The 20787-nt window shown below is 36.8% G+C and overlaps 1 protein-coding gene across 8 annotated transcripts in view; it reads right to left on the bottom strand.

Moving 5' to 3' along the window:
• Window positions 1–4637: 4637 nt before the first annotated feature.
• Window positions 4638–20787, bottom strand: part of TRIP12 (thyroid hormone receptor interactor 12) — an 83476-nt gene continuing 67326 nt past the window's right edge. For all 8 annotated transcript variants that reach the window (XM_075507273.1, XM_075507278.1, XM_075507279.1 and 5 more), the window contains 13 exons: window positions 20012–20139; window positions 19567–19718; window positions 18952–19094; window positions 17483–17639; window positions 16213–16311; window positions 15560–15674; window positions 15104–15258; window positions 14427–14591; window positions 13022–13186; window positions 9333–9446; window positions 7411–7505; window positions 7111–7214; window positions 4638–6011 (listed from right to left, as the gene is read on the bottom strand). In XM_075507273.1, the coding sequence (XP_075363388.1) occupies window positions 5815–6011; window positions 7111–7214; window positions 7411–7505; window positions 9333–9446; window positions 13022–13186; window positions 14427–14591; window positions 15104–15258; window positions 15560–15674; window positions 16213–16311; window positions 17483–17639; window positions 18952–19094; window positions 19567–19718; window positions 20012–20139 (1789 nt within the window). In that variant the 3' untranslated portion in view covers window positions 4638–5814. The remainder of the gene's footprint in view (window positions 6012–7110; window positions 7215–7410; window positions 7506–9332; window positions 9447–13021; window positions 13187–14426; window positions 14592–15103; window positions 15259–15559; window positions 15675–16212; window positions 16312–17482; window positions 17640–18951; window positions 19095–19566; window positions 19719–20011; window positions 20140–20787) is intronic.

Below are 20787 nucleotides of genomic sequence, written 5' to 3'. Positions count from 1 at the left end.
TCCATGTGATAACCATTTTAAAGTGACTTTTTTCCCCTCTTTTTGAATAGCATTTATACTCCTAGTGTCCCAGAATAAGGCTTGCTCCTTTGCATACCAAAGAAATAACAAAACTGTAGGAAACCTTTCTGAATGATTAGTGACATCAATTCTTTCAGTAAATTAAGCATGCCAAGCTACCAAGTGAAGACCTAAAAATTAAATACCACCATTTGTTTGAGAAGCATAGCACAGATAATAGGATTGTGGGAAACACTGGCTTCAGGAAAGAAATAATCAGGTTGGAAGTTTTCACTTTTTAGCCAATGTCTTGACAGTTTCGATACATAGAAGTAATCTGTGAAAAAAGGTTGGAAGAGGAGGCTGGGAAATAAAGTGCCACCTCCTAGATTGGCTAACTATTTCTGGATCACTGCTTGCATTGCCTGCCTGCCAGAGGCTTCTGCATACAAGAAGTCCTAAGAACAGAAGAGCTGCAGTCAGACCAGACCTATATTTAGCCTAGAATACCTTGGATAGCAGCTAAAGGAAGAGTAGAGCCATATACATGATATTTGCCCTAAATTCTGTTTCCCGTCACATGTAGCTCAGAGGTCTCCTAAAACAGACTAAATTTAACTAAATTCTGTTTTTACTCCTATGACCCATTTCACTAACTCACTACAAAGCATCAGTTAAGGTTGCCGTCTTCTCTGAAAGCATAGGCTTTTACTTTACCAAAGGTCTATGAAATGTACCGATTCTATCAGAAACAATTACACAACAAAATGCTCTCAATATTTAACCTCATCTACCATATGAAACAGCCACAAGAGGCCACGGGAAGAGAGGGGAACCAAAGAATGGGAGGACAGGCAAAGCAATGAAACAGGAGTCCATAATATCTAGCTCCCAAGTTAAATGCCACAAAAAATATTGTTGAATAGCTATTTACTACAAATTCTGATGCTAATTTATTGTAGTAGTTTTCCATACTAGAGAAAAAGTCTATAAAAATCCCCAATTTTCCCTTCCTGTAGGATCTCACCATCCAGGATAGTTAAAAGCAGGTCGCAGCCAGGAGTGCTCTACAGACAGCTCATGATCTTTTCTACCTTTCTCTCAGTTGTATAGTTGTGAAATAATTTGGGAAATAGCTGTTGAGATAGGATAACTGCAGTATTTTTAAGTATCTCCACAACATCAACCTGCCTTGGTTTTCAGTATAGAGTATATTGTGTTTAACCTTACCTTTACAAAGGGAAACCTCCTCCTTCCACCTCTTCCTGTTCTCAGACAACAGGGCAGGGTGGTTACTGTCTCACAACATTTTCCTTCAGGCTTATCTACCTCTGTCTTTAATGGGGTCTTAGCGATATTAAAGGGGTGGGGGGACGGAGACAGACAGGACAAAAAAAAAAAAAAAAACACCACCAAACCAAAAAAACCCCCACAACACACTTGTTGCATTACCCCAGCATTCTGCTTATGGCTTGAAGCAGACAGTTTCCTTCTTAACTACAGGAAGAAGTCACAGGAGTTAGGAATTTCAAACCCCTTTGGGGGGGGCAGAGGGGAGGCAGCACAAACTTTCATCTCTCCTATTACTCTTTTTAGGGTGGTTTTTTGTTGTTTTGGTTTTGTTTTCTTTTTCCCCTTTGAACCAGGTTTGCAGAAGTTGCTGCCGAACTAGATTTAGGGCTATCAGGAACTTTAATCTAGTGCCTTGAATATACTGGATGCAACTTCACCATTTCTCCTCCACTTAGTTCTCCTGTTTATGGTTCAAGATTTCATGACTCCCCAGATGCGCACAGCAAAGGAAGAGGGACCCAAGACCTGTTGCTCCTCCACCCCCAAAGCAGCTTGATGTCTGATCAATACATGCACATGCCAGTACCAGGAGACAAGGACGTAGTATTCCTCTAAAGGCATCTTCTACCCCAGTCCATGGAAGGAGTTATTCCTTGAGCTATTCACTGCTAGTCACAGGCAGTAGAGCTATGAAATTTGTTTCCTATCTGCTGTATAAGCATGCATTACTGTTCCATTAAAACATGTGTGACTGTGCAGCTTACGCTGTTGCACTGAGGGCACTGGGGTGGAGTGATGACTGCTACTCTTGGGGCAACTGACTACACTCATCTGACAAAAAGCCCTTAAAAACACAATGCCTTGGGAGACATGCAGTAAGTTGAGAGCACACAGCTGTGAAATTCCTGCAAGATCACAGAAAGATCACATGGCATAGAGGTTTTCCCGTTCAAGCCATCAAGAGACTAAGAAAGTGAAGCAGGAGGAAGACACGAAAAGCCCTAAAAAGGCTCAACTACCAGTAAGATTTCCCCACCCCTTCCAAACCTCTTATTGTAATCCATCTCAAAGCTTTTTATTTTAGCCCGTTCTGCCAACAGCTTTAGCTATAGAAAAGCATTTCAACTTGGGGGAGGCATGTTCACATTAGAACCAAGGAATTATCTCTGAAGTCATGTAGACTTTCATTTCCTGTTAGGAAGCCCTCTGCAGAGGTACAGGCTTCTCAGATGGTGGGAACTGGTATTACTCATTTGAAGACAGGTTGCTGGAAACAGGTGGGACAGGGCCCAGAAACTCTACAGATGACAGACCTACCTCCAGCAGTGGCCAGAAAAGAGGGTACAAGCGATGCAGGCACTTGGAATTTCATCAGTGCCTGCCCTTCAGCACCTACCTTTCCCAGCAGAGGAGAGCTCAGTAAGGGAAAGGAGACAGAAAAAGAAAAACCCATAGGGGTTGAGGGGAAAGAAGGAAGAATCTAGGCAATTAAATTTATGTGAGCAGCCTGCATACGAAAACTTCAATATCTGATCAAGTTTGGCAATGGGTATGGGGATTTTACACATAATTGGAATTAATTCTTGTACATCTTTACTTCACATGTTGTAGGAAGAAGCACTACAACTTACTAATTCATGTCAGATGTGATACTACTGAGATGTTCCCTACACAAAAGATTTCTGTATAAAGCAAACATCTAACAAAAAAAAAAAAAATCACTGGACAAGTTCAGTAGCAGCTATCAGTGCTTGGATGACACTTTTTTCCATGAATGATTTTTTGCTGCTCTGGTTCATTTAGGAGATGAAACTCATCCAAAATAGTAACTGATGGCTGGTTTTCTCTAAAACCAGTTGAACTTACCAGATTAAAAAAAGGCCTCTGTTTTTAAAAATAAGACTTCTTATTGTACCTTTTATTATAAAGATATACAAACCAGTTCAGTACTAAGATGACTACATGTTCTCCTGAGGGCTACATGTCCTCAACAGGCATCTGCACACACCTATGATTGATTTTAGTTAGTTTTTCCCTTAATACAAAATTACTGAAAAGTAGGAATCCCTAAGATCTTGCCCACCCCTTCAACTACTCTTAGATATTACAGTTCTGTTTGTAGGAAAGTATTGTAGTCATGTGAACTGTGACTCTTCAATTTATTCTTATAATTTACCATCTTTACCTTTTAAGCCAGACAGCTCTTCTAATACACTAAAAGCTGCCCTTGGTAGGAAAAAAGTGTCACCCAAAAGGGTTTCATTCACTTTTCAGGCCAACTACATCCTTGGTCTGTGCTGAAAATGACAGCCAGCACAACAAAAAAATCAATTGTTACCACAGGTACTTGGTTTTTTCCTTCCTTTTTAAAGAGGCAACCAACAAACTTATTTTCCCACTGAAACAGAGTTATACAATGGCTATATATCAAATTTGAAAACTCCTCAAAATTTCAAAGTCGATGAAAGCCAGATTCTAGAGGGAGACAACATGGGTAAAAAAATATCAATACACATGATATTTTAATACAAAATATTAGCTTTTCTTTTTTTTTTTTTTTACACAAGTCAGTTTTTTTAAAATATAGAACCTTAAAAAATGAACAAATTGCTATCCACACACTATAAACACTTTTTTGTGCTCAGTTTGATCAAGTTATCAGAACAATTTAAACACCAGTCCATAGTTTAAACACTGCCTTGAAGTTTTATGAAAACTATGCCGCACTGTGCACTACCATTATATGTACAGTGTGAAGCACCTTCTTTCAGTTTTAATACGGTAGTAGAAACTGTTCAGTTATCAGGTTCTTTGTGCAAGGATTTCACATTCTACTCATGCTCATGACAGATTTGCATTACATTTCAGTGGCACTGGTACGAGCAACCACATGTAATTCTGTGAATGTTCACTGGAAGAATGTCCATTACATGTACTGAAATACATATTCTGGAAGTACAAGTTCTTCAGCTAGATAAAAGAAAACTTGTTATTGTTAGTTTAGGGGAAATACTAGCCTGATTAGCCAGAATTTAACAATTTCTAAGCACTGAAATGAATTTTGATTTCTCAAAGTTGAATAAAAGTAAGTAACTATCACATTTTCATAGAGATGAACTATATAGCAGGTACATCTCAGGAATATTTGTAATCGCCCGTTTTTTGAACCCATAGAAAGAAAAAATTTCCCTCTAAGTTGGAGGTCTTAAAAGGTCTTGTTTTAGTAGTAAATCATCCACAAGTTGCAGGCTGTTAGCCAAGTAGATTTTAGGATGATTTACTTGCATTACAGTAATTTACACAATTGAACTTTATGCATACAGTACAAAACTATGAACAAAAAGGTGAAGCAAACTTTTTTATTTATATTCAGGTAAAAACATTAACCTGATGAAGTAAATTATTGCAGATTTGAGAAATCAGCACATAAAACAGTTGGACAGAGCATTGCTTACAGGTGCTTTATCTGTGTCAAAAGACAAAGGCTGAACTGTTTGTTCCAAGCTAGCGCTGGGGGGGGGGGGGGGGGGGGAAATACGAAAGTAACCAGGAACTTAGATCAAGAACAAGAAAACTGTTTACTCAAACAGGGAATGAAACAACTAATTTGTCTTTTAAAAAACTTTACATCAATTCGAAATGCTCTGGCCTTACCACAATACACACTGGCCAGCCCAAGCTGTTGGACTTCAACTACATGAAAGAAATAATTCTTCCTAGCCTCTAGTAAGAGGCTTTTGCTGCCCAAATCACTGTGTAAACAGCTCTAGAGCGTCGACTGGTAAAGGCTGTCGCCATTATATCCTACCACTACAGTAAAACTATGCTATAAGAAAGGTTCTACCTAGTTACAAAGGCTGAATTATATTGACAATATATATTTGATTTCAGTAAAATTTAAATTATCTTAATCAGAGAAAGAGGCATGGAGCAGTTAAATGCCCATGCTAACCAAAACATAACAATTGTTGAATGTTGCACACAAAAAGAACCAAGTGAATTGCACATCAGACAATACATGAGGATGGGTAAAATTAGAGGCAGGTGAGGGTACACAGAACTAGTCTACTAAACTAGATTCGTCAAATACATGGTGTATTTTAATTTCTGTACTTATGTACAAAAGTTGTCTTTGGAGGAAAAACTTCAGACTTAGCTAGATGGATACACACAGCCCAGTATTAAACTGCACAGCGACATTTATTGTTCCAGCCTGGAAAAACATCCCTTTTTAAATTTCACACAGCAAAGCAAGTTAAAAACTTCACTCATCAAATAAATGATAATTTAAACAAGAACTTGCTAAAGAAACCTTGTCACAACAACTTTTAGGGCCTGATCACTTTAAGTCCATAGGGGCCTTTAATGAATATCAACCAAGTGTCTTTTTTTATAATCTGCAAGCCGTTTTTCTACAACAAGAAGGCGTAACACGTTTCCTTGACTCAGGTGATATATTTAGAAAAGAATCATGAGTTTCTCTTTTGCTGTAACAGGCAGACATTGCATTTTTCATTGTGATCAGGAAAGATGGAATGACTGCTGCCCTTCTCTTGCAGCTATCAAGAGTTTTTCACGCATTATCTCAATAGTTGAATAGTCCGGCAATTTGAGATAGTTCACACAAGTCATTACTGAGGGCAAGAAATCATCTGGATTCTCTGTAGACTCAAATGTCTTGCGTACAATTGTCAACGGAGGATTCAAACTTCGAAAGCCTATTAATAAGAAAAGACATTCAGAATAGGTTGTTCCTCTTGAAAACCCACAGTTAACACTGTAGACATCTAACAGTGACAGAAGCATACATCTTCATAACTGACTTCTTAATATCCATTTTTTTAAAGTTTAGAATATAGCTTTATAAGGCCATGTAGCAAGCTAAAAATACCTAAAATCCTTTCTGTAGATTAGTTTTCCAAGATGAATTAAAAAAAAGCTAGACACATCTACTTTTAATTGTGTTCTGTATGTGTAAAAAACCTATTCCAATCACAATATTTTTAAGAGTTTGTTGGTTTCATACACATTTTCTAAGATTCTCAGAAATTATCTATGACTGTTGTGTCTTATTTTTTCACTCTAGCTAAGGTTTTTATACTCCTAACCCTCAATCTTGTCTGCACCATCTCTCCCCAAGAGAGCTCTAAAAATTTTTTTTAAAAAGAATGAACTCTTTCTTATAATGTCAATTCTTTAACTAGAAAAAACCAACCCAAACCCCAAAGAACATAAGTAATGGAACATATGCATAAATTCTGTTTTTACTTGCAAAGCGTTCAGCTGAGAATATGCTAAAATGTGTGTTCTATGATGGTCCCTAGAAAAGACAGCGAGTTCCTCAGTTTTCCTCACTGCCTCTCATCTAAATTCTGAAATTCAAAAGGGGGAGAAATTACAGTTTATCACTATGCTAGTATTGTCTCCTTTCTAGCAAAAAAGATGATTGTTTCCAGGTAGCAATGCATCATTTTGTTGTCGTCATAACTTAATGCACCTCTAGCCAAGGAATACAGTATTAAGGGGTTTCAGTTTTGTTTAGATTTTGAACTACTTTTTGCCCTCCAGTAGGTTATCTGGTAACAAATTAAATCTGGAGAAAGTCAATTGCATGAAATGTCATGAGATTAACACAAAGTTTGAGAATTCTACCAGAAGTCTACCCAGCCACTTCTGAAACTAGAAATGTCAAACAAGTATGAACCTCTAAAATACACAGATAAGTAATTTTTTCCTATACTGAAATAACCCACTTATTCTGAAATGTGTTAATAATACTGATTTCATATATAGCAATATGTAATAAACAAAACCTACCTCCTACAGGCAGTCTGGGGCTACCCGTCACAAACTGAAGAAACAGTCTTTGCTGCTCACTATCAAAGCTACTGAGAATTTCAAAGAGATACTTCACTGCTCGACTAAGGAGGGAAAAAAACCAAGCTATTATTATTTTGTTTATAGTTAAAATAATTGCATCAGATTCATATTCAGTGCAGTATGAATATTTTCAAATACATTCCATATAATTTTTAGCTTGAATAACAGTATATCAAGATTAAATACCTGTTTTCTAGTGCTACTATTTATTTTTTAACAAGACCAACACCATATTACCTGTCATGTGTATAACCGTGATCTGGCCTGCAACATTCCATTAAAGTCTTTGCATCCCAAGTGTCCGTTTTACTGCCGCACAAGAGCTGCTCCAACTATAATATTAAAAAACAAGGAAGGAAATTTTCCCCTTTAGAACTTGAGGAAGAACAAGTACTGTCTGTTCTGACTACTATTACAGTATTCTGCAGAATAACCTCTGCATGCTGCAGAATAACCTCAGTCACCCCAAGCAATCCTCCCAAATTCCTTGAATGCAATAGCTTCATCCCAGTGACAGCCTCATTTGCTGAGTCTGCCTTTGCATACAATCCACTACGACATGAGATGCTTAATGTCTCTCTTAGAACAGAGACAGTCCTAATAAGCAATTTACACTGGAGAACCAAAAACGTCTTAAGTTTTTGGAAATCTCACAATTTTTAAAGAAATCTAGGGGAACGGGAAGAATAGAGTGTTTACACTTGCTTTTTAGAACTCTGAGCTCTTCTTTGAAAGAAAAAGAAACCAATCATTAGACAGAGATGGATCTGTCAGATAGCAGTTTTCTACTTAAATTATTTTGCCTATTCTTTCTATGTACTTGGGCAAGCAGAGATGACAGGCTACAGCCAAAACATTAAAGGCTTCTACAGATGTCCTTCTAGGATACGCGAGGAGGTGTAAAGCCCCGATCTCAATAAAACCAGGTTTGACACACCTAGATGTTCTGTTCATGAACAAAAGAATTTTACAAGTTCTTTATAATAGTTTAGGAATGGGTTGTAAAAAGGTTCAAATGGCTGGATAGCTATCAGCAACAGAACATGAGATCACACATGTATATCCTATTAAGGAAAGGATATCTTATCTCTCACACTACTCCTATGGCTTGCTTAATATTGATCAACCATATTAGTAGATTAGTAATAGACTAGTGTTGTATTTTAAAATTTCCAAGCAGAAACAAGCATCAAGCTATGCCAAACAACAACCATACAGAAGAAAAGCATCACATATACTACAAAACGGAGAAGTTTGGGTAAAACACTGGAGAAACTAGAATAATCTGCCATTTTTACTAGCCTTAAATTTGTTGCAGAAAAAAAGGTGGTGGTACTGTTTGAAAGCAGTACCAACAGAAAGGCATGAAGAAGAGTCACTATGAGCAGTTACGTATCTCAGCTTTAAGAGACTCTTACATTGCAAAGCACCAAGAACAAGAGAGTAACACAAAGGCTCAGCTAACTTACTGCTTCAAAGCATGCTTAACGTTTCCTCATGAAGTCAAAGGTGTAAGTTTATGAAAGTAAATAAACCCTTCGAAGTACAGTCTTCAAATAAACTCCTTAAAGGCAGAGTAATAAAACATTCTCTCTTCTAGTCCAGACAACCATAACTGTGTCTCAATTCAGTCCACTTAAGAGTGCAAGAATTTTTACAGGGAAATTGAAATGGTGGGCGGTGAGAACAAGGCAAGATCAACTATCCTTATTCTTCACCCCTTCATCTGAATCTCCTCTTACTGTCTAAAGCCTTGTTAAAGAGCTGACTACTTTTTTTATAGAACATCCAGGTAGCATCCACATCTATAGCTATTAAGAGTTACTGCAATACAAGGAATTAAAGTATCCATACTGATTATAAAGAACCTGCATATATAAATTTAAGCACTTATTCTCAGAAAAGCTGGATACGCTCAATTTTAAAGAAAATGGAACTGTTCATAATAAAAGCATCAAATAAATGACCACCGAACATAGAAATCTTTAATGTTTAAGTATGCAATTTAAAGGACACCAAGTTTTACTAATATGCTTCAGAAATGTAATATAATCAGATTCTGTCATAACTGCACTGCATCCAGTGCATACCTAGGTTCAGACTGTCCATACGTACAGATGTAAGGTTATGAAAGCATCAGTAAAAACAGGTTTACCAACCTCCTCAGGATAGAAGTACTGAAGATGACTGAGGGGGAAGACTGATTCAAATCCATCTCTAAATGAGTCAAACTGTCTGGCAACACCTTCATTTAGTGCCCAGAATATAACCAACTGCAGGGAAGAGAGAAAAAAGTTATTTGAACAAAGGAAGCATGGAAATGATCACCACTGTACAAAAGACTACAGCTACAGAAAAAAAAAACCTCTACAGAAGCCTTGCCATATGCTCACTATAGTCGTGGCAGAGTTAGAACTTTGATTCATGGAGCTGCTCTATAGGATTGCCTCATTCTGCCTTAATTCATAAGCTCATACTGCTGCATGTGTGCAAGTGCAGCGCTGCTGCAATGCAACAGAGACAGAATTTGTTGGCTTTTTTCTTTACAACTTTCTCATATGGTCTGTCATTGCAAATTAGTAAGAGTCATTTGGAGTTCAAACAAGCCCATATTTAGAATACCCTAAACATGCAACTCATGCAGAGTTTAAACAACTTTTTTTGCCTTTATTTTTGATAAGACAAGGTTAATACATGGAATTCAGAATAGCTGGTTGAACTGATCCTATTTAACAAAATATTTTAAAACAAATCTAAACATTTATTAGACATTTTTAAAAGCCTAACCTAGATGTTCTCTCTGTACACTGATATCCATTTAAAATTCAACAACTGAAACAAAATGCTTAGAGCATCATTGGCAGTATTATATTAGTTTCCCCCATGGAAACATATGGGCCCCTTTTCTAATATATAGTTACAAAAAGTAGCTTTAGACTTTTTGTTACATTAAGTAGCTTAATATTGTAAGAATACATGGGGGAAAAAAAGAAATAACTTCTTTTCATGTTACTGGGATTTGGTAAGAATAAGGCAAAAGACAGTAAGACAGTCTAGGCTTTTTGTGTGTGTGGTTTTTTGTATCTGCGGTTATCCTCTCAGGATTAAATTCACCTTCCAAAGCGGACAGCACATACTGAAACAATAATCACTGGGGGGAGGGAAGGGGACATGATGCAAGTAAGACCAAATTTCTTTTAAATCTCCTGCAGCCAGTATTTCTCCACTAAATTAGAAAAAGCATATCATACATGGCAGATTGCATGCCAAGTTCAGATTCTTTTGTCAGTTAGTGCTATTGATGATTACATTTGCCTTCGCTACCCTCAACTCTAGCAGGAAATGAAGGCTGGTTGTAAAAGATGTGTTGTCAACACACAGCTACTAGTATTTAAATGTGTTAAAAGCTCTGACCTGGAATGCTGAGAAAAGCTTTGAAAGACATCTAAGGATGCATCTGAGTACACTTAAAAACCTCATTGATACTGCTGGACTCCTGAAGCAAGTATTTAACCCTGTCCCAATAATCGAAGAGTTGCTTGTTCTACAAAGCTCTCAGATGTGAAAGCCTATTAGGATCTGTTGATAAGCTCTCCTAAAAAAAAGTCAGGCATTGAATTTCAGGTAAGATACATACCCCTACTTTCACACGTCAGGTTGCAATACTGAAGAGCAAGCTGGTAAGCACCAGCAGCACAGAAGACTGTTGTATTGCATTCTATAATGTAGAATATTCTATGGCTATTCTAGCAGCAGAGTTGCTGACTTAGAATTGTGATTACTTTTTATGACCAGGAAGGAGTGTGTGGCAAAATTAAGCTGCACTGTATTCTTGTGGCTTCAAAGAGGAGATCAAATTGTTAGGGAAAAGACTGCACTCTGGAAACTTTTTGTCCACAAATTTAGAACAAGCAAGTTGGCCTCTTTCTTTACAGTACGGGGGAGAAGAGGGAGGGAGGGAGAATAAAGTCTTTCACTATACTGGTAGCTGACACAGTTCTACTTTCTGATAAAGATAGCTCCTGTTGGAACCGTCTGGGGGGGGGGGGGGGGGGGTGGTGTAGAATGGCATGACTGCAGGAGAGGCATGAAGAGTTAACAGTACGATAGTTAGCTTTATAAACTACTTTTAATGGTAATCCACACATAATATTTTAATGAAAATGACATTTTCAAGAGCAGTGCAGCTGACCCACAGGGAGCTGTACAGGCTAGCTGATAAATTAAATATACTGTTTCTAAATTGCAGTTCATCATATTGTGATACAGAGAACACTAATTTTCTCTCTGAAATCTTTTCCGTTTCCTTGACATCAAGTCTGTAATGCTAATCACTGGGATCTAGTTTAAAGTCTCCTCTATAAGGCAGGAATATAAAAATAAGGATAAAAAACTGCACAGGTGTCCTTTAGAGAAAATAGTCCCAAAAGTTGTTTAGAAAGAAGCAGAAAGCAAGCTTTCTGTAGTGATCTGCTTTTCCTTTACAATGCAAGAGGCCCGCAACAGGACAAACACATGACATTAGAGATCTCTGCAAGCCTTTCTCAGCATATCAGATACCCAATATGTTACCTAGAGGAAAAAAAACTGACTGCAAACTGTATGAAAATCAGACTCCAAAGCAACTGTGTTCAGCTTCCCTCAGTAAATAGAGACTGCAAATGCTGTTTCTAACAAACTTAGTTGTTGGCATTGCCCATCTGTAAGTCTGCAAACAGTTTTATATCCAAATGTTTAATTTTATAAGTGATTCTTGACTAGCAGAATTTGCTTTCAACAAATAAAGATATGAGAACTGGATATGTGCATAACAGCTTGAATCTGGAAGATGAACAGCAACTGCTCAATATTCATTTGTAAGGATTATGGAATAACTTTGCAAAGTTCTCAGTTGATATCCAGGAGCTTATATGCCCCTTACTCAATCATTTCTACCAAAACATCAGATATGTTTCTTATCAGTGCTTGAAAAATCTTAACAGTCCTCAGAGTGAAATTGGCAGCAGACTAACCTGTCAGAAAATGCATTATTTAGGAATTGGAATAATGGCTTTTTCACGATACAATCAGTCATTCTTACCTCCATCCCACTCATGACTTCATGTGATAATATTGCATTCTTCCTTCCTTTCCTCATCTCTTTTCCAGGCTGTTTTTAACCTATTCCCTTTAACACTTTCTTATGCAGAAACAGTTTCCTACCTTTGTTCAGCAGTATCACCCTTTTGTTTTTCTCAGTTTTATGTCCCTTCTGACATAGGAATAAATCAATATGCAGGTGTACTGTCAACTTATTATGGCACTGTTTTGTTCTCTGTTCCTTACGTATTTTTTTATTGTTTGGGTGGGGTTCTGTTTGTTTGCTTTTGTGGTTTTTGGGGTTTTGACCCACAACTGAACTGATGTTTACTTAAGTCTGACTCCAAAAGATTTCACCATTATTATAGCAGTTCAAAGCCCACTGAAGTGTGGGTGCTAAATCACTACTGCAAACAATTCATTATGTTACACAAATGTGGGAACGTGTTAAAAGATTCTGAAAGTCCACAGCTCAAATCACTCCACTTACTACAACACTTTTTATCCAAAAAAACATACTTCTGACGACTTCATTATGTATAAACCAGACTTTTTTTGTACTATAAAATTTTCAAGTCAGGTGTGCTGACTAGGATTCAAGCAGTTTTTCTGTAGTAATAAACTAGTACAGAATAGAAGCAATCAGTAGGAAAATTATTGCCATGCCCAGTTCACAAGAATGGACTGCAATACATATGGAAACAAACTACTTGGGAGCAAGGTGAGGAAGAATAAAGAAAGTTTTAGTCCTAGCTTTGCTTTTACGTACTCTGAGATACTCCTCTAAGTTGTGGATAGTGACTGGTGTATCTTTTCCCCCTTTTTTCAGTTCTATATTAGGAAACCCAGGAAGTGTGAAGTCCAGCCCTAGATCTTCCACTGAGCAGCCATTCATTGTCAGAGCCTCCAATGCATACTGTAGACTTTCTTTGGTCTAAAAAAATTGGAAGTGGAAACCATTGAGAATAATTCATTCACATTAACTTATCTAAAAGTTATGACTTCTAAAGCAGTTTTGAGTAAATAAACATTTCTATAAGAATATTACTATTAATACTGTTACAGTACTCCTTGCTTTCCTTCTATATTTTTCATACATAACAGTAAACCAAGACAAACCAAATAAACTATCTTAATGGATAAACTTGAAAGATCATAACAGTACACTTTTTCTAGCAATTTTGGAATTACTTTAACTTCTTGCATATTATTTATTTAGAAAAATCCTATTGCAAGAGAAGGAGATGTGTAATATGCTAAGGCTCTTAAGACTATGTTTTTTCCTTAGAATAGTTAATGGCATTTGTATTTGGCATGCATACTGACATTTTTCAGCTTTCATCCACCAGGTTTCACGTTTTTCAAACTCTTGTTGGGAAATTAAAAGCGGTGATCAAGGAGAGAGTGTGAGACAGTGAGGTGAAGAGGAATAAAGGCCCACAAGCTTGCAATAACTTCACTAGTAACAAAGCAGATGTATTAAGAGTATAAGTTAGTTTATTACCACCTACCATCTATTAACACTGGATGCTAGAAAGAGCATGCATGCCAAAAGACCTTTTATTGCTACTCTGCAACAGTGAGTGCTACTATTTTTAGCTAAGAGTGGATAACCTTGAAAAATTAAGACTCTTCTGTATCTATAAAAGAACCTGTATGCTCACATATGAAGCCAGGTTACACCAGTTCTGCATACAGTTTTCAGTGAGGAAGGGGAAAAAAAAAAACCACCCCACATAAAATGCCCTCCTAAGAAAGCCTGAAAATTTCACTAAACCAACTAATATAAAAAGCCAAGCTTTCTGAATGTTCAAAAAATCAAGGATAGATTTTTCCTCTGATATTAAAGTTGGTTAGTCTTTTCAAAGTGAACCAAAGAGAGAAGTTACCTTCGGCAAACATCTGGCAGTTCTAGCCATTTCTAGCCTGTGTTTAATCACACAGAAGAATCCCATAATAAATTTCTAATGTTGGAGTCTACATTACAAAAAGACAGTGTTATAATTACTAGCCAATGATTTAATAACATTAAACTACTCCTTTTATTAGAATGAAGTCATTATGACTATTACCATCAGTATTAAGCACTATCATACACTCTCAATTACAGTTACTTCATAAAATCCACACATGTGTGAAGATGCACTCTTCAATTCTTAGGGTTACTTTCCCACCTGTGTTTTGTCCTGTTCAAGTCTTTTCTTTTGTCTTACAATATCTTCAAGGTGATATATTGATTTGGCTACTACTGGATCAATACTGAACAAGTCATGCGATGTCAAGGAAGTTTCCTGTCGTAACATCCATTTATAAAAAGGAAGTCCAAGAGGAAGGTCCACCTGGAAATTGAAACTTTGTTTAGTATTGAACGGTCTTCCAAAACTGTATCTTTTGCTATTTTATCTCTCAACTAGATCTAGAATACTATTTACTAATTCATAGTTCTGGCACACACCAAAACACCATGTCTGAGCTTTTTTACCTGAGAAATTTACAGTTGAGAAAACACAACTAACTGCCTAGTGTATATACGTTACAGTAATCAGCAAGCTAGCAGCTGGAATAACAATAAGCCCAAAATGAGCTTGAAAGACGACTGGAGGAGGTTGCAACACATGGCAAGCAATGGCTTTTCCTTTTTTCACTATGGTCTCAAAAGCCCCTGTAAAGATCTTCAGCATACACTACCCTTTCCCCCTCAAAAGCTCAGCTGCATCTCCCCTCACCCCACCCAAACTGCTAGAGCTGAAAGTAATTCCATGCAACTCTTAATGCTATTTTTTCCCTACCACAGTAAGAACTAGAATTTTCATTTAAGCCTTCAGAATCATATTTTCCATTTTATTCTCACCAGTCTAAAATCCATGATTGCCTTGGCCATTAGTTTTCCCAGAAAGCGGAACTTCATTTTAACTTTTGCAATGTGAGCTGGCTTAGCTGTTCTACCAAAAGGAAGTGCAAAAAGGCCTTGAAGGTTATGGATGTACTTGGTACCTTCCTGGCTTCCTGTTGAGGAAGAAAGAGAAAAAAGTTCAATACATGCACTGCTAGTTTCATTCCAGACGCAAGTTTGAAAGCAGCTATCAGATAACCATAAACCTAAAGCTTCTTATAAAAATTAAAAAAAAAAAAAAAAAAAAAACACCCACAAAACACCACCAAAGATAATCACACGCTATCATGAGGCATATTATCTGATCACAAACTGAGGTGTTCTTTCAATCAAAGCCATTCATGTAATTAAAGTCAACTTAGAATCAATTCAATATTAGATCAATATTGATAGTTCAGGTAGTAAAACATTTACCTTTTGGATTGGCTAAAGTCACTTCTTCTCCTCTCCAAAGCCCTAAGTCTGCTCTCTGTAGTTCCTGAGATACAAGTGCATAGAACTCTAGCGTGGGGCCTAGGCCTGTGCCAACCTTCAGGGGGAGGGAGGGTGTGGGGAGAGGAAAGGGAATGAGATAAGTAAATAAATGATTCCATTAGGTTAGTTTGACTATCAAAATCTTTACGTAGTCTGAGAAATATAGTACATTATTGGCAATAAAGACGACTACATTGCAAAAAGAGTCTAGAGAACCTAACTATGCCAACATTTACAATATGACTGAGACAGCTTGGAAAGACCATATATCAGAGGGTATAATAGTAGAATAAAAGTATTAACCACCTAATGATCACATTATAGAAGAAAGGCACACTGCTGTTTGCTTAGAGTTAGGAAAAAATGTGCTCTGCAGAATAAGACTGATTATGAAATTTAGTAGATCAGAAAGTTTCTCCTAGGAACTAAAAATCACAACCAAGTGGATTAGGGATAATTAATAGATAAAATTTTGTGGCACCAGCAATGGGAAGGACCACGAGTCTGACCGAGTCATTCTATGAAAGTTGTAGCTTTTCTGTATTAATCTTCAGTAAATAGGGGTTAAATTATACTGCATTGATATTACTTACTTCATTCTCATACTGGATTTCCAACATGGCTCTTGAACTGCCTAGATCCTGCATCACAGATTCTGCCTGTTTCAACAGCTCATCTCTGTTCACAGTGCGCTACACATTAGAGAAGTTTTAAGTAGTGAAATTATGTCTGTAAGTCCCAGCTCCCAAGGCAGTTACAACAGGAAAAAAATTAGTTATGCAAGCTTTTCCACCCCATGCTAATAGTTCCACAGTTCAACAATTTGTAAGCTTATACTTTGATAAAATAATTCTTGCTTCTATATGAAAACTGACTGGAATTAAAGTGTTCAATATAAAATGAAAAACCAATGCCTTACATTTGTATCAGTATAACTAATAGGTACTACTCTTGCCCAGAATCTGGCAAGAGGACTATAACATAGCAGAGAAGTGTTGTCACGTGATGTTACATACCTTGAACTAACATGTGGAGAAGAAAACACAAAGATGCCAAAATCCAGCAACCTAAAGGAATACTCTTATACCCTGCCCTTGTGGATTCTCTAGTAGGGAAAGTGGCAGGTTTCAAAATCCCCAAAACAAACACTCCCCAAAAAAATCCCCAAACCCAAAAAACACACCACAACAGCACTAGGATTCCTACATGCTGGAAACTGTATTCTAGTTGCACTAGATTCTCATGCCTCTTGTCTTTTTTCTCCAGAGGTATTCAAGATTATATAGCAGATCTATACTATACAACAGATGTCAGTTTAACATAACATCTCTCCAGACTCAAGGCAGACACCCAAGACCCCCACAATTTAAAACAGTCACAGCTTAGTTTTATTATGTTGTGACAGGAGGTTTAATGCTCTCCCTGTATTGGGAGAATACAAGGACAGTGTTTTTGTTTATTCAGGTAACACTTAAGGGTCTAAATCCTATTGCGTGAATTATTCTGAAATTCTACATAAAGCAAAACAGAGGTTTACAAGCTTATATGAAATATCACTAATGTAACCTAAAACTTAAAGCTCATTCTTGGAGTATAGTTTCAGAAGCTATATAAAGACTCAAATTCAAAATGAGCAGGATGTGAGAAAGCAGTGTAGCATACTCTAGCCCCTTCTGCCACCTAGTGGCAGACACCTAGAAGGCATTGTGCCTTCTACTCGGGAGCTTTTACATGAATAAAAACAAACCCCTCCTTTCTACCCAAACCTAAAGTTTTACAGATAAATCCCTCACAGTGATATTCTTAAAGTCAATATGAAAATAAACAGATCATTCATTCCATTTTTAAACAACATATACCTACTTTTTTCCTGTCCAGTCGCGGTGCCACTCTGCTATCCTGAGAATCTGATTGATTGATTTCTGGATTAGTATCCAGCAGTCTTTGCATGGCTCGATCACGATCAAAAGCAGTTACATAAAACAGCATTTGACGGGTATCAAATGGAAAGAAAAATGGGCTGTAAAGAGCATTGGATTAGTCAGCTGCGTTCCAACTAGCATCTATGACTATAGTTTAGTTTAAAACACAATAAAAACATAGTATGCTTGAAATTAGTGCTTTATTAAACACTGTGGGGAAAACAACCTCCAAAGGAAGCCCTCCAGAACACACTTTAGTTTTAGTTACAATGCTTACGAGCAAGAGTCTAGAGATGGAATTTAATATAAGAAGGAATCACAAAAAATTTCAGAAACTTCTAACTCTCCCAGAAAAATAACTAAAAATACTTGAATGCCTTGGCTATGCAAAGTTTATATCAGAAAATAAATATTCTTTTATTCACACCTGTTTTACAATTAGTGTATCTAACTTAAATCAAAGATTTTTAGAAGGTGGCTCAAGCTCCCACATTTGGGGGGGGATGGGGGAGGACGGGACTGAGAACCTGCCTACAGCAGCACCAGCATTCTACCTTCCACCATTTTCAAAAAACACTTTAAATAATCTGTGAAAGACTACCAGAGAAACTTCTTATTTTATCAGTTCTACTATTCTTAAAGGCATGTGTACGTTAACAGTAGTCCTCCACTGACATTTAAGTGAAAATGCAGTTTTATGGAACAAATACTGCTACAGATGTTTGTAAAAGTATATACATTCATACTCATAATTTGTTATCTGGAATGTTTATGAAGAAATTTAGAGATCTTATTTTAAAAATGAAAAACCAAGTAGTTTCTCTAGAGCATGTATTTCCAGTCAGTTCTCGCCAATGTTGCTCCAGTTAATGTGCTTGAAAAATCCAAGAATGTCAGCTGCTTTCTCATTCTTTCAAGTGCAAGAGTTTTACAGCTTATACTCTGTATCAAGATACTACAAAGTACTATGAATATAGCTTTATTAAAATTATTTACAATATTTTATCAGTAATCATAAAAATATTTTCCTTTGTACCATATTGAATAAGCTAAGATAAATGTAGTGGTACGACAAAAATGCCATTAAACAGTTTAACGGGAGGAAAAAATATGACCCGAATAATCAAGTACTATTATTTCAATGAGAAAACTTCAAATCGCTCAGAATCTTCTGTAAGAAGTGGTCCAAACTTTTGCAAGCTGGTCTATTCCTCCATCTTTGGTTTAAACTATGCAATATAGGTGTAAACATTCATCCCAGTGTCACTATGTAGCTTAAGATTTCTGTGACTGCATTTTACTCTCTTCCAGCACTTTCAAAAGCCTTGTAACACACAAGGCACCTGGGCTGCCCAGCCAAGAGGCCTACTGAACTCAAATTATTAATACGATACAGTAAGTCATTCATACCATGTTTTTCCAAGTTCTGTCAGCCAAGTTGGTATGTTTCCTGTCATAATTACCAAAGGATCCTGAAGCTGCCTGTTTGCTTTCGCTGTCAGTTTACTGTTGATAAACTCTGAGGTTGGAATTATCTCCTTGCAGATTGCATTCTGTGTTAAATAAAAACAATGTACTTCTAGTTAAAGAAATGCTGGAAGAAATACCAAGCCTTTGTTAAGAGGTTTATTTTATACTTCTAATCTGCTTATCATAAGAAAAAAAAAAGCCACACCAAAAACCACACTTTCATTGTCACTTTGGTCATACAGAGTTTAAGCCATGAAAGACAGACTGATTTTTACTATTCATTTTATTTTCAGGAATAGTGTTGCTCTTTGAACTTAAGGAAGGAAAAAGCATGGAAAATGTGTTTAACACTATAGAGGAAATATGATTGACTCTAAGAATTTACAGCCTTCATCTTACCAGAAGTTAGAGAAATAGGTAGGGGAAGATGATCATATTTGCATTATTCTGTCTTGGTGGGGGGTGGCAGACAGAGGAAGAAGGCTATTTTAAGGTGTTTCAGGACAGAGTCGTCTGTATCAAGTACAAAAGTGATTTAAAAAGTGCTCTACTCACATCATACAAGTAATACCAGTATCGACTGATAGCATGTAAAACTCTCAAAAGAAGAATAACATCTAATGAGGGATCTTCAAATGTTATGTTTTCAGGTGGAGTAGATATGAGGTAAACTTCTAGAGGATTTAATACCGAAGGGCATACACCATCTAGCAACAAAAAAAGAAAGTGTTATCAAAACAAATCAATTGGAAGTCTTCCCAAGATTTAATTATTAGGAGCCTAGGTAGTATTAGTCATGGCATTCACTTAACTACAACAGTTTAGTTAGACAATTCAGTAAGTATCTTATTTTTAGTTTTAATACACACATTAATATATGCTTACTTTTCTTACACTATGCTTGCTTTAAAAGAAACACTATAGTGTCTCTAAACACTCTTCCTCCCCATCCTTTCAGAAATTTCACAAGTCTAACATATTCGCAAGGCAACACACTCACCATGCCACAATTCATCGTGCTTTTTCGAATTTCTAGGGGAGGTTTTTGTGGGAGCAGTTTGCGCTCTTCCTCTTTTACCACCAACACAGTCTTTATTACCATCTTCATCCTCTCGCACAGGTTTGTACCTAAAAGGTAATTAAAAGTTAAAAACATGTTTGTGAAATACTAACTTACATGGAAACAAAAGCAGTTAAAACAAAAGCAGTTATCAAAGTGTTAGTTCTTTGATTACCAGAATTTTACTTGAATGACAGTTAAAAGCAGAAAGACAAGAACAATGCATTTGGATATGATCCAGCCTTTGAAGCTAGGCCCTCAGAAGCAAAGTATGTCATGGGGGAGAAAAAATGGGGACCCTCTGGCTCCATGAATTGGAAGAAGTGAAGCAGAAGGTATAGACAAAAAAACCCAAGTGGTTTGGGTTTTGTTGGGGTTTTTTTTGTTTTTTTGGTTTTTTTTTTTTTTTTTTGCTTTTGCTAACACATTTAAATATTAGAAAGAAAAAGACACTGCTGAATGTTAAAATGTTTGGCACAGTCATAGGTCAATACTGCTCCTTGTAAAGTATGGCCAGAGAATACATATACTTGCACAGCAATCAACTGTGAAAACCAGTATGAAGTTGACCATTATTTGTAGACTGCAGACACATTCTCTATTGTTTGTGGTTAGTTACCTAACACTAAGAATGATTCCCCTTCATCTAGCAGGTGTCATTTAAGATTCCCCATTTCTTGTTCATCAGCTTCACTCATGAGCTAGAAAGAATATCA

Source organism: Mycteria americana, chromosome 7 (genome assembly GCF_035582795.1).
Source record: "Mycteria americana isolate JAX WOST 10 ecotype Jacksonville Zoo and Gardens chromosome 7, USCA_MyAme_1.0, whole genome shotgun sequence".
NCBI classification, from domain to species: Eukaryota; Metazoa; Chordata; class Aves; order Ciconiiformes; family Ciconiidae; genus Mycteria; species Mycteria americana.
Note: the sequence above shows the minus strand (reverse complement) of the source record. Positions and strands in the feature narration are given on the sequence as shown.